General features: G+C 43.2%; 1 protein-coding gene across 1 annotated transcript; it reads left to right on the forward strand.

Moving 5' to 3' along the window:
- Positions 1-1369: 1369 nt before the first annotated feature.
- Positions 1370-13708, forward strand: LOC118157147 (ephrin type-A receptor 7-like). The gene is made up of 4 exons (XM_035311398.1): positions 1370-1674; positions 5715-5779; positions 10068-10737; positions 13586-13708. The coding sequence occupies exons 1-4, from the start codon at positions 1578-1580 to the stop codon at positions 13594-13596; spliced, it is 843 nt and encodes a 280-aa protein (XP_035167289.1). The 5' UTR covers positions 1370-1577; the 3' UTR covers positions 13597-13708.
- Positions 13709-14076: the final 368 nt, after the last annotated feature.

A 14076-nucleotide genomic window follows, 5' to 3' on the forward strand; every position in this document is an offset into this window, starting at 1 on the left:
TTCCGATTCTCGCACCAGCTGGCCACCACACCGCGACTGCACCCCCCCGCGCTTCGCTGTCTTCGCCTGCCTCCAAGACGAGCACCAGTTCCCGGGTCTACCCGGCATATCTGTCCTCTGAAGGGGTACGGCTCTGCGCTTCCAACGGAGCCGAGCCGACCCGGTCCCGCGCCGTGCCGTGCTTTGCTCCCAGGTAAAGGCTGCTGCAGGGCAGGGCGGGGGGGGGGGCAGCAGGAGGGGAGCGGAGGGGCGCGGAGGCCACTTCGGGGGCAGCGCTCGGGCCAAGTCCCGCCGAGGGGACTGGGCGGCCGCAGCGCCCCCGGCTCCGCAGCCCGGTCGGGGCTACGGGAAGTTTTGGGGGCGCTTTCTCCGCTCCCTCTCCGAAGGGGCGAAGTTGGGATGGGGGAAAGGGGAAAACGGTTTGAGGGACGGGGGCTCAATGGATCCTCGGGAAAAGCAGCTCCGGGCGCGCAGGGTGAGCGCTGACAAAAGGCATTTGGCAAGTTTCTCTCCCCATCTTTTTTTTTTTTTTTTTTCCTCCTTCCTCCTATTTAAAGCGTCTCATTGTTAGCAGATTACCCTCGCTTCAGGTTACACCCGACAGGAGGAAGAAAAAAAAAAAAACAACAGAAACAGAAAAAAAAGAAACACCGGTCTCTTCCCCGCCCGCCCCACCTAACAGTTACGACCGTTCAGCAGCTATTAATATCTGGGGGAAAACCACGGGGAAAAGAGGAAAAGAAAGGAAACGAAACGGTAGGGCAGGGCTAGCAGCCCTCATGGTGCTGAAGTTGACTTCGGGCACAGAATCATCCCAGGTGCCACCCCGCCGCCCCCAATCAAGTTTCCCTCCGGGCAGCGGCAGCACCCGGGGGGCGCGACTGGCTCCGGGACGGGACGGGACGGGACGGGAGGGGACAGGACCCCCATCGCTCCCTGCCCCAGCGGCTGGGGGGGCGAGGACGGGGGGCGAGGACAGGGGGCGAGGACAGGGGGCGAGGACAGGGGGACCCCCAAGCGCCTTCACCCGGCCCCGGCCCCGGCCCCGGCCCCGGCCCCGGCCCCGGCCCCGGCCCCGTTGCCCCTCGCTCATCCCGCGGCTCCCCAGCACCAGCGGCAACCCGACCCCCCCCCCGCCCGCTCATTGGTCGACCCCTCTGACCCCGCCCCTCCGCCCGCAGCCACTCGAACGCCGGGCTCGGCCCGCCGGGCGCCGAGCCTCGCCGCTGGTTGGTCGCTGACGTCCGTCAATCAGATTGAGGGACGGGCCTCCCCTCCGCCGCGGTCCCGCCCCCTCGCCCTAATTGATATTATCGGAGCGCGGCGCGGGCGGCCCGGCTGTAGTCGGGGATCTCGGGCGGGCGGCCCGGGCAGCGGCGCGGAGGAGGAGGCGGGAGCGGCGGCGGCGGCAGGAGGAGGAGAAGGAGAAAGAGAAAGGCAGCCGGGAGGGAGGGAGCGCCGAGCCGGAGACTAGCAGAGCGAATTCTCCACCGTCCTCTAGCACCCAGCAAGCGGCGGCAGCGGCGGCGGCTAGGAATAGATAGCTAGAAATATCAAAACCGCCCCGCTCCTGCACCATGGTTCTGCGAAGTAGGCTCCCTTCTTGGATTATTTTGTGCTCCGTCTGGCTGTTCCGATTTGCACACACGGGGGAGGCACAGGCTGCGAAAGAAGGTAAGGTGATGCGGGAAACAAAACTTTGGGCTTATTTATTGCTTTTTGCACGCCAAGTCTGTGCGGCGGCATAGCGGAGGACCTGCCTGCCGCCGGGAGCTGTTTGTCAGCCCTCCCGCCCCGTTCATTTCTTTTTATTTTAATTGCGGCTGGGGAGAAGGAAAGAGCAAGGCGTTTACTATGTATATGTGTATATGAGGGAAACCAGGACAACTGCCTGGGGAATGAGGTTTGGGAGGCATCTGCACGTGATGAAAAAGCGTGGGGCTGGGGAGGCAGCTCCCCGGCTCGGGGATCCGCGCAGGGCAGTCCCGCTCCCCTCCTGCAGCCTTAATCCTCCGGGCGAGGTGCGGGGAGGGCGGCTCACCCCGCTGCTCCCCGGGCAGGGGCTGGGGGCTTCAGGGCTCGGGACGATCCGGGGAAGGCTGCGGAGCAACCCCGTGCCGCTGGGGGCCTGCGGCGCTTCTGTCCCTCGGGGCCGCGCACGGAGCGTGGGAAGGGAGCATCGGGGTGCAAAATCGGGGCTTGCATCTCCGGGGCACCCCGGCTGGGCATGCGTTTGGAGAATACAGCCCGGCGTCGTGTGCCCGCAACGCGTGTGCTGTTTCTCAGCATCGCTGGAGAGAGGGAGAGGTTTCGGGATGGATGTTTTACTCCATCTGCATATCCCTACGTGGCTTCCTAATTCCCATTAAACCAACACTGGGATCTGTAAGGCGAGCGCCGGACGTTTCCCCCCTCCCCCCACACGTAGAAAAAAGACAATTTTCTATCGGAGGCTGATGGAGGTGTATAAAATCAAAGTCCATCCGGGGATCTCTTTTCTCACACTAAGAAAACCCGAAATTATTTAAAAGGCGCCCCGGTCACGTTTGACAGCCAAAGGCGAAGGTCCGTCCCCATCTTCGGAGGGGAGCGGGGAAATAGGGAGAGGGGAGGCAGGGGCTTCGTCGGTGTCTGTGCTTATGAAGGCATTTGGAGTCCTACCCCCCCATCCCCCCCCAGTCGGATACGTCAATATTTTCACCAAACAGTTAGCTTGCAGTAAAATACTACTTCAAGACTAAAAATAATAATAATAATAATAATAAATCCCTCAATTAAAATGTCCTCTGCCCTCAACAGAAGGAGATAGTGAGGCTAGAGAGGGAAAGAGGAGAGATCTTTCCCTTGGCAGTGTCTCGAAAGTTTATTTGGAGGGACTGCGATGCACACAGCCCCCCACTCGGGGAGCAGTCACGCATGGCCGAGTGAGCGGGGCCGGGCAGCCGGAGGAGGGGTGCGGACAGCTTGTCCCGCTCTGCCCCGGAGGCTGTGTCTGTGCCTCCGGGCGGCAGCCTGCCTCGTGTCTGCGTGTGCCGAGGCGTTTATGTATGCATATATATACGTGTCTGTGTATGCAACGTGCGGGCGTTTGGGGAAAATCAGCTTAGCCACAGGAGGGTCAGGAGGGGGCGAGCGGCAGACAGGAATTGATAGCGGCTACCTGCCGCAAGCTCCGAAAACTCCCTCGGCAGCAAGAGGCGGGATGGGGCTTGGGGGAAATAACTTTGCGGCTTCAACCCGGCCTCCATAAAGCACTGGTCGCGGCTGCAGCCCCTCGTGGTTCCCTTCGCTTCCTTCTGGGGACGGCAGAGGGATGCGGGGGGCGAGACTGAGAAGTTTTCCGACTTTCCCTTCTGCAGCTGGATAAAAGATGCTGGAGAGGAGCGGGGCTCTCCGGCACAGGGGGTGTCGGCATTACCTGCCCAGGGATCGTCCCGGGGCTGCCCCCGCGGACATCCCCTCCCCAGACCGGCTGCTGGGAGGGGACTGAGGTAGCGCCGCTCCTCTGCTGCCCGGAGCGGATGCGCGGCCGCGGCTCCCCGCGGAGGCGAGAGGCTTTCCGAGTGCGCGGTACCCCGTAGAGCCCCTTACCCGAGGCCGCGGGTTTTAGGCCTCCTGCCGCTTTCTGTCCTGCAGCGGAGCGGAGAGAGGGCGTGTGTGTGGGGGTGGCAGCGAGATGCGCCCCCGCGGAGGGCCGGTCCGCGGGGAGTTGCGCGCCCCTGGCCAGAGAGTGCCCGGTGCCCACCTCCCGCGGGTGCCGGGGCCGCGCGGAGCGCGGCGCCGCCCCCTTCCCGCCGCCGCTTCGCACACGCGGCACCGCACTTCCCGGGCTGGGAGTCGTGCTGGGAGTCGTGCACCAGCCGCCCGCCGGGGATGCTTCTTCCCAGCAACTTTCGGTGCGACGCGGAAAGGCAGCGTTTTTCAGGGTATTTGCAGAGCAAGCTTCCTTCTTTTGGTTTGCTTTTTTTGTTTTGTTTTGCTTGTTTGTGTCTTTCTGGGATGTGCCCGCCCGTTGCTAAGTGCTGGAGAACTGCTGCCAAATAAAAAGTGTAATGAATTGCAGCCGTGGGATGTTGTGCTGGTGCTGAAAAGGTTAAATTTTTCACGGTACCTTTTCTTCCAGGATCGTTAGAAATGTTCTTGTTTAACAAACCACCACATACACCACCTGCTTTTCTATAGAAAGTGTTACAAAGTAAAGCCCCTTAGATCCAAGCTTAATGAAATAAGCAGATAATCTTTCCATAAAGAGACTATCAAACTTCTTTAATGAGTAGTTCGACTTTATTACTGAAGTACAGGCCTGGAAGCTACCGCTTTGTCTTCAACTAATATTTCAGATATTATTGGATGAATCTTTAAATACTTTTTTTAAAGTCATGCCATCTTTCTAGTAATTCATTGAAGTTTCGTATTTAAATTCTACCAAGACAAAGGGCTGAAAGCAGAGTTATAACCAATACAAAAGACCTGATAAAAGTTGCTCCAAGTTGAAGCCTTAAATTACGCATTGAAATTTCACTATTTAAAGGTTGTGCATAAAGTTATAAATAGCTTTAAAGTTATAACCATATTGAATATATTTAAATTAGAGATGTGACATTTTATTTACCAAATAAAAGTATGAAGTTAAGTATGCAGTTTTGAAGAAGGAATCTACAAACTGCCAAGCCCAGATACATCGCTGATCACCGTATAGCTTTGACTGTTTGAAAAGAAGTATTACAACAAATGATATTTAAAAAAAAATTTTTTTTGGACATCACAGATTAATATATATATCACTTGAAAGTCTTTCAGAAAGTTATAATAATATGTTTAGAAAGGGGCATGTAACTGTAATTGAAATATAAAACTTGCATATAAATGTATATTTGGAGGTAATAGAACATCAGTAATATCTTCCAATATGTACTGTAAAATAGTTAAGAGCTGGTGTATTAGGCTGTGATTAACCACTTTCTGAAGCAGGGTCACATTTAGCTGCAAATAATTGCACTGCTACTAGAATTGATGTCTTTTTGCAGAAGTGTCACTGGGGTATAATGACATGAAGATTTAAGTAAGCCATTGCTATGAAATGAATTAGTTTTACTTTGTGTAAGTAGTATTTTGTATATGCAGTGTATGAGGTAATTGCAGAGTCTCTTATTTTCTGTATTCCTGTTTGTCATTTTTTAAAATGGAATTACTAGTTAAAGGGCATGTTTTTCTCTTTCTTACTCAAAAAGACCATTGCTTCTGCAGTGCAACTCATGGTAAGATACAGACTAGACCTGTCTAAATCAGTTTGGTTAAGTATTGAAATGCTGTTGTTTTGTTTGTTTTTTTAAGCTCACTGTAAATTTCCCAGTTTATGGGAAGTGTCCTCCTTATGACAAAGGAGATGAAGGGAACATGTATCTTAATGACTGATTATTAATAATTTTAGGGTGCTAGGAAAGACATTATGCTTAGACTTAAGCAATTAAATTGTTAAGATTTGTATGTATCTGTTTATATGTGAATATAAATCCACATTTAAAGCATTTAATCATCTATGTACAAGTAAATGCATAGTTGTACTTGCAGATTTTTTCAATAATATGAAAAAAATAATTTGTACAATTGTTTTATTATTTTAAAAATTTAGACTTTGTTCTTTGATTTTATATTCCTGCATAGTACATTTAACAAATGATATAATTTCTTTTTTTTTTTTTTTTCTTTTTTAGTAATATTGCTGGACTCTAAAGCACAACAGACAGAGTTGGAATGGATTTCCTCTCCTCCCAATGGGGTAAGTACTCCATGCAAAAATTAGGTTCATGAAGACGAGCAGTTATTTTACCAAAGCAATTGCAACATTTGCTTTAAAATAGCTCTCTCTCATATTTCTCTCATTAATTGTACCAAGTGTTTATGGCTCTTTCATTTTTAGAATTGAAAGAAGTGTACCTCGGGTTATAGTGTACAAACATAAGCTAATTAAAAGGAGCTTTGGAAGCTCACCTAAACATCCTCAGTAGCTTTTCCTTTTTACTGTAATCCTTTGTGGTGTACTAGAAAACTCTACATTTACAACACAGTATTTTAAATCACTTTTTCCTTTATCCTTTAGGAACAGCAGATATACTTCTGTGTGGAAACTTTCTAAAAATATGTTTTTCATTTTCTGTGTAATGGGTGATCATAAATTTGTTTATGATGTTTTCTTTGTAATTGAATAGCACAGATTGAAATGCTCTAAAATAAAAACATTTATACTGCAGATATGTTTGAAATGACATTCCAAACTTGAAACATCCTCAAGTCTTGAAGATCTTGATATCTGGAACCAGGAACCAATTATGTGGTTAAGGCCACCTCCAGCTTGCTTACAAATTAATCTCATGGTATTCCATTAAATGTACCATTGTATGGTAGTACATCTTTATAAAAAATGAGACATTTAGAAACATCTGTACTATTGTCTTATTTATTATATACATAATGTTGAGAAATGCTGCTTTCATCCTGAATTAAAAGTAATATAAAACCCCTTCTTCCTCAAGTCTTAAGGAAGAAAGAACATTTTCAGAATGATACACTGGGTATATTGTCTAACCTTAGCTTAGTCTGAGAAATAATAAATTATATGTTTAGTTCTTACTCGTGGAAGCAGTCTTGCAGCATCTACTGTGACTCCTTGCATGAACAAGGACTTGGGGGATCAGGCCCTTAATCTTCAGCGCATTAAGAAATCTGGAGCCAGAAGAGCGTGAAGTGTGAGTGGGGATATAAAAGTGTAACAAATCCTTTAAATAAGAAGAATGAAAATCTGAAAGTGTCTTTCTTTAAAAGCAAGATCGTAAAATCAATACAAGTATAAACTGGAAACGAATGTAAGAACTTCAGAAAGAATGTAATGTGAGCTCAACACTTACGGTGTCTAATAATGTCGGCATTAGTGTTTTACATTGATTGAAGCCCTTACCAGAGGTGTTTGAAAGATTAGGTTGGTGGCAATTATGTTATGCTAACCTGTGGATAATGAAAGACATGTCAACACATTACACGTCAGCATACTTAAAGATGAAAGTAGAGTCAAATTCAATAAATAGTAAAAGGGGACTTTAAGAGGTAGAAGACAATTTCAATGAAATTAAAAAATGAATGAAAAGTAGTGACTGGATGTTTGTGTGAAAATGATCAGAAGTAGTTGTCTGTGTATCAACACAGAAATACCATTTTAATAGTGTAATTTTGAAAAAAAAAATACTTTCAGTTATTGTATACTACGCAATAAAGACTTCATGAAAATAAACACAAGACATATACCTTTTGAGTGAAGCTGCCACTTCACCATAGTATGGATTATATCACCCAGGCACTTGTAACATCTGCAGTTGAATAAGGTATTTAACATCTAACACTGATCTCAAATATTGTTGAAAAAAACTAACGTTTAAATACTATATATTAGAACCAATAGAAAAGGATACATTCAAATAGGATGGCATCAGTATCAGTATATGTAGCAGGAAGTTAAAGAAAAATTGAATTTCCTTCCTACAAAAGCCAACATGGAATTTGTCACTTTAAAAATACTAATGAGGTATGATCTCAGGTGCTATAGGTGAAGACCTGTCCTGAAGTACTGATTATTTTTTTTTTAGTTCCATAGAGAAGCAGGTATGCAATGGACTATTTGAAGTAATAGTTCTGTCATTACTGAATTAACACCTAAGTCATAGTCCCATTTTTTTTTTTTTTTTTAAGACATGCATATTCCATGGCTTCAGGAAAATGTGGAAAGCTAGATTTCAGCCTTCAGCTGGAGATAACATAAAGCAAGACTTCTTATCTGAATTTAGTGGTTTATAACCCCATACAGTGAGCTCTTGCCTGCATCACAGCTCTTTTATGTCACAGGAGAACAGTTTGATTTTTGTTAAATGTCCCCCCCCCCCCCCCCCCCTGGTTTTTTTTTTTTTTTTTTTTTTTTGACCAGGGTGGGGATGTGAATCTATTTTGATGTGGCAGAACCCCATCAATGCTCAGAATCTGATGAGTCAAATTCTGTTCTGTGTTGCATTAGAACTGCTCATGCTTCACAGATATGATACTTTCACTAACTAGAATGTCTTATTCCAGAATCTGGCTTGGTGTGTTCAAGGAGAACTGCTTACACAAGATTAAAATATTCCACCAAATGTGAAACTGAAATTATGAAAATCAATAAAATTTTAGGCTTCATGCCTTTTTTGTCACTTTTGGATTGGTGCTTTATTTATTTATTTATTCATTCATTCTTCAGTGTGATGGTGCCAACAGCCCTGTTTCCCCCCCCTTCCTTTTTTTTTCCTGTTCTCATTAGTAGTGCTAGTTCTCAGGGGGAGCTGTGGAGAATCTTACTCATTCAGATCTAATAAATTTATTATCAAAATAGACTGACATGAATACAGTTCCATATGCATTCAGTTCAGTTGACTCCATGTGCATTTAATATTTCAATAATTTAATACCGTGTATGTATATGTATAATACCATACATACCACAACTATATTAACAATAGGTCTTTGAAATATACTTTGATATTTACAGCTTATGTGAATTTCAGCATCTGCAGTCATGATATATTTTGTGGTGATAACTTCCAGCATCAATCCAGCCACATCTGCTTCTTCTTGGAGCAGTAGGCCAACATTATAATGATCTCATTTGCTGTCAAATAGGCTTGCAAAGTACTGTGTACTGCATGGTCCCTAGTCTGGAAAACCAATGCCTTCCATGCTTGGTTACCAGTATGAGGAATATCAGTGGGTGCTCTGTCCTGCAGAGGTGCCAAATATCCTAGTTCCACAAAGCACTTAAGCGCATGCTTACCATTAAGCTCATAAGTACTGTCATTGATCTTAAGCGTGAGCTTAAGTGCATTATTGACACAAGGCCAGAGGGCTAAGTGCCATAAGAAGTCACGGTTGCCTATATCATCGGGTGAGGATAGCTCAAAAAAACCAAACCCTTAATTTATTACAGCTGCAGTTTCTGCAGTATGTTTAATGTTACAAGAAATATGAAAAGAAGTGTGAGATGTACGCTGTTTTGGATGTACCTGCACAGATTTGCCTGGCTGATTTCAGGGGAAGGTTTGCCGTTGCCAGAGGTGCGCATTTCAAAGTCACCAAACTCTGAAAGACTGCAGGTCTGTTACACGCTGCCAGGTTTGTTACACAGTTGTTACCCTAAGGAGGGAATTACAACAAAACCCAGATTTGAACTAGGGAACTTTCAATCATGTGGGTTGTTCTTAACTGAATATTTAATCTAATGGTTCATTTGAACTCCCAGCCAACTGAAATTTGTTTATTTTAACATGGATGCAGCCACTGAAGAAAAGGTGAGTTTAGGAGCATCCACTTATATGTGTTGGTTTGTGAGTAAAATGGAACATGGAGTGAACAAAAAGAAGGCTACCAAAGTGTTTTCTCACTTTCAGACTTTTAATTCTGTCCTTTGTTTCTCATTGTCTCTTCATGCCACTTTCATCACATAGAAGTGAAAATTGTACACCTCATAAATTTCAGGAGCCTTCTGTTTTCCATACAACTGAAAGCTCCACTCAATGTTTTATGCACAAAGGCTGAAATTGCACGCTAGGCAATTTCAGATTCTAAGACTTCACTGATTTTAGGTTTCTTCTGGAAATGAAGCTGCCTTTTGGTCTTTGCTTACCCAAAACTATCATGACCTTAATGAAATGTGGGAGAACCCAGTGTGGAATTAGAGCTTGGTATGTTGAACAGCCTTTTCTGAAGTTTCCCCTTTAGAATTGTGTCCATGATGTGAAAATGATTTTAAAGTTTATTTATTTTTTTTATACGTGGGAAAGACATAGATGGGGGGAGATATTCCAATTGGATTAATATGTATTTTCTTTATTTGGATGTTTAAGAATATTTTAATAATAACATACTTTTTATGAAGCTTAACTGTTAAAAAGGAGCAAGACTTAAGTTGTGTGAAGCTTTTTTTTTTTTTCAAATACAAAATAGTTACAATGTCATATTTGTTTTATATTACTAACTGCTTGTTATTATTTTAGTGGGAAGAAATTAGTGGACTGGATGAAAACTACACTCCTATACGAACATACCAGGTATGCCAGGTCATGGAATCAAACCAAAACAACTGGCTTCGGACTAACTGGATTGCAAAAAGCAATGCACAAAGGATTTTTGTAGAACTGAAATTCACTCTGAGGGATTGTAACAGTCTTCCTGGAGTTCTGGGGACTTGTAAAGAAACTTTTAACTTGTATTATTATGAAACAGACTACGACACTGGCAGGAATATCCGAGAAAACCAATATGTAAAAATAGACACTATTGCAGCAGATGAAAGTTTTACCCAGGGTGATCTGGGGGAAAGGAAAATGAAACTTAACACAGAGGTGAGAGAAATTGGACCTTTGTCCAAAAAAGGATTCTATCTTGCATTTCAGGATGTAGGGGCCTGCATTGCTTTGGTCTCTGTCAAAGTCTACTACAAGAAGTGCTGGTCCATCATTGAGAACTTAGCTATTTTTCCTGACACAGTGACTGGCTCAGAGTTTTCCTCTTTAGTTGAAGTACGAGGAACTTGTGTCAGCAGTGCAGAGGAGGAGGCTGAGAACTCTCCGAAGATGCATTGTAGTGCAGAGGGAGAATGGTTAGTGCCTATTGGAAAGTGCATCTGCAAAGCGGGATACCAGCAGAAAGGAGACACGTGTGAACGTAAGTAAACATACAGCTTGTTGTAATATGTGCAAATATAGGTTTATATTGCACCATCTTATTATTTCTCTGCAACAGAAATGCATCATCAGTCTGCATCTAAAGTTTTCACATCCTCAATCTGTAATCTTTACACTGGCCAGTCTAAAGCAGTCAGTTTTTCTAGGTATGGACATCGGCAATTGTGTTCTGCATTTAACTTTATTCTTGTTTACATGTAAAAACTTATGTGAAGTATAAATACTGATTCAGGGCTAGAACTCTGAGCAATTTAAGGTGACAGTCCTTATACTTCTTGGTACAGAACATTGTATTAATAACCCTGAGTGGATAAAGAACTTGTTATTTTATATGGTTTGTGATAATTACAAGGAAACTAAAACTGAGGAAATAAACTTAGAATTAGGTGTGGTTAGTAACAGAAATAATGCACACGCAAAAACTGCATTACAGATTTGTGTCATGAGTGCATACAAATTGAGAATATTGTTTTAGGTCTTTCAAACAGAATATCAAGTTTCCAGGGTGATGTATGTTTTCCTTTTTTATAATATCTTATGCATAAAACTAACTCTAAACTTTTGGTTTGCCAGGGGATCTTGGTGATTAGTTTAAAATACTAGCAAATCAGAGACTATTGTGTTGTACTTTCTAATTCAGGCTGATTCAGTTACACATTTTTAGAAAAATACACTTAACATTGCTGTCAGTGGGGCTACATGCATAAGAAGTTTCTGCTTTGTATAAGAAAGGATATTTTACTGTCTCTGCTTACAGTAAAATCAAGACAGTTTGTTTACAGACATATTTTCATATACATTTAAAACAAGTTATATATCATTCTTATCATAAGATAACACGACAAATTATTTATGGTCACATCTTTATCATATGATAGACATATGTTAGTGAGAAATGTTGCATGTAAGTTGCACGAGCGTTGCATGTAACACCTCAAGCCCCCACCCCCAAAAAAAACACAAATCTGTGAAGAGGAAAAACCTACAGAATCTCAAAACCAAAGATGGCTGCGGTCAGTGAGTCTGAGATGTTTATGTAAGGATTTCAAAATCTGTAGAGGATTAGGATCACCCTAAAGGAAAGAAAGTAAATGTGCTCATTATTAATAAGTTGTCCTCAGGGAAAAACATGATTGTGTTCCTGATCAGTTTTTTTTTTTTTCTAGGAAATTCTATACGAGGTGAAGTGAGTAGAATTGATCTGAGGCCTTTTTAGGCTTGCACAAATCTTTCATTATTTTGTTGGGAAGGGATGAAGGCTTATACACTACTGAGGGTGATCACATTAGGAATAATCATGATGTGAAAAACTGCCCACATGAAACTGCTCAGCAGTATTAAGCTGTATTAAGGCTCTGTTAAAAATATTAAGCAGTATGTCGTATGTTGAAACCTGTTTTGATGTTCTCAAATGTTTCTTTGGAGTGACTGTCTTTTTTCCTTGATTAGGGACCTAGTCATGGCTGATACAATGAATATACTAATGTTATTTGTCTTTCAATTGAGAAAAGGAAGTATCCAAAAAAGACAACAGTACTTGTTGGGAAGTGAGTGGGGGAGAGGGGCGTTAGGGGTGTGGATAGATAAAGAAGAAATTGGTGTTTGGTAACTGGAACTCAAGTAACTTATGTATTAAACAGGCTTCTTAATTTCTAACCACACTGATGTTGACAAAAGAATTAAATGATAACTTGTACTTGAGTATAACAGTATGCTCATTTGCAAGAACACTTCTCACTTTTGGCTTGCTTCCAAAGCAATCGCTAAGAGAATACACTACTCTGGAAACAGTCCAGAGGATCATTTATGGTATTTTTTTTTTTCTTTTCTTTCAGTGATCCTGTTAAAAGTTTGAAAACAAACTCTGGCTCCATATTGAGACAAGTTAATGTATTTGAGAGAGGGAAAGTGGGAGGCAGCCGCTTGCTGAATGTGCGCTGCTGGCAGCACAGAGTCAGGGTGATCTCAGTGACTGTGGCTCGCAATAGTAATTGCAGCCTGTGACGCTTGTTAGCCATGTCTGTGCTTGAGGATGTTATTAAGTATGATCAACTATGTAGTGGCCGATAATACAGCTGGCACACTGATACAGCATCTGTTTTTTTGTGACAGATATTGAGAGAAACTTATCTGAGCATTGACACTAATGCAACTGGCTATCTGTTACTGTCAAGCTGTGTAACAGATCAAGCAGGAGCAAGTCGATATGTGCTTCCTTAACCCAGAGCTTTTATAGCCCTGTCTGAGGGATCACTTCTGCAAGTACTTTGTACCTGGCATGCTGTGTGACTTCTTTGGGACTACTCGTGGTAGAAAGCATTGTGCTCTGTCAGGATGGGCAAAAGTCTGATTCCACTCTCACACTTACTATAGCTCAGCTGAATTAATTTAACACAATGGGAAGGCCTTTTAAAGATACAGAATAATGCCTTATCTGTCTGCATTGTATTAAATAGGAGTAGATGGCCACATTGTAGTTCCAAATAGCTCTTCAAACTGTAACACAGTGGGGTTTTTCATTTGTATTAAGCTGGCTTGATTGGCTGACTGTGATTGAAGAATTTGATCCTTTTGCATATAGCTTCTCTCCTGTATGTGAAATTTATTGAGTTCAGATACTAAAACAATTGAATTTTGATTTATTTGAATTCTGCACTGGATGTGCTGCCAGAAAATTTGTTGTTGCATGAATGTAAGTAACTAGCAGTGTTGGGAAGGATAAGTAAGGAAGGAGTCATGACTGGTGAAACACATAACATGGACATTGATCTCCCTTGTGTTTATTCTTCAGTGGTCAATCTTCTAAGTTGAATTCATCTCTTTTTCAGATGAACACTGATTACTTCTCAGTGGTCTAGTGGGATAATGAATAAGAGAGCCTAACTCCAGAGAGCTCACAGTCTTCATGTAAGGCAAAATCTTAAAGTTTGGTGAAACAAGCATGAGAAAACTAGATAAGCATGTGAACTTTGTATTGCAGAGTTTTTTTTTTTTTTTTTTTTTTTTTTGTTTGTTTGTTTGTTTTGATGGGTGGGGTGGAGGAGGAACATTACAAAGGACACTCTCCTCAGTATTGATCTATTGATCATGTCTGCTGGTGTGTGGCACTGGGTTGAGGCAGGGAAAGTACCTAGCAAAGGTACCTGAAGGGTACTTAGCAAAACTTGCAATGTCATGTACTGTGTGTCTGTTCCAGAAAAAGAAAAAGAAAGAAAGAAAGAAAGAAAGAAAGAAAGAAAGAAAGAAAGAAAGAAAGAAAGAAAGAAAGAAAGAAAGAAAGAAAGAAAGAAAGAAAGAAAGAAAGAAAGAAAGAAAGAAA

This window comes from Oxyura jamaicensis (assembly GCF_011077185.1).
Source record: "Oxyura jamaicensis isolate SHBP4307 breed ruddy duck chromosome 3 unlocalized genomic scaffold, BPBGC_Ojam_1.0 oxy3_random_OJ106471, whole genome shotgun sequence".
NCBI lineage: Eukaryota > Metazoa > Chordata > Aves > Anseriformes > Anatidae > Oxyura > Oxyura jamaicensis.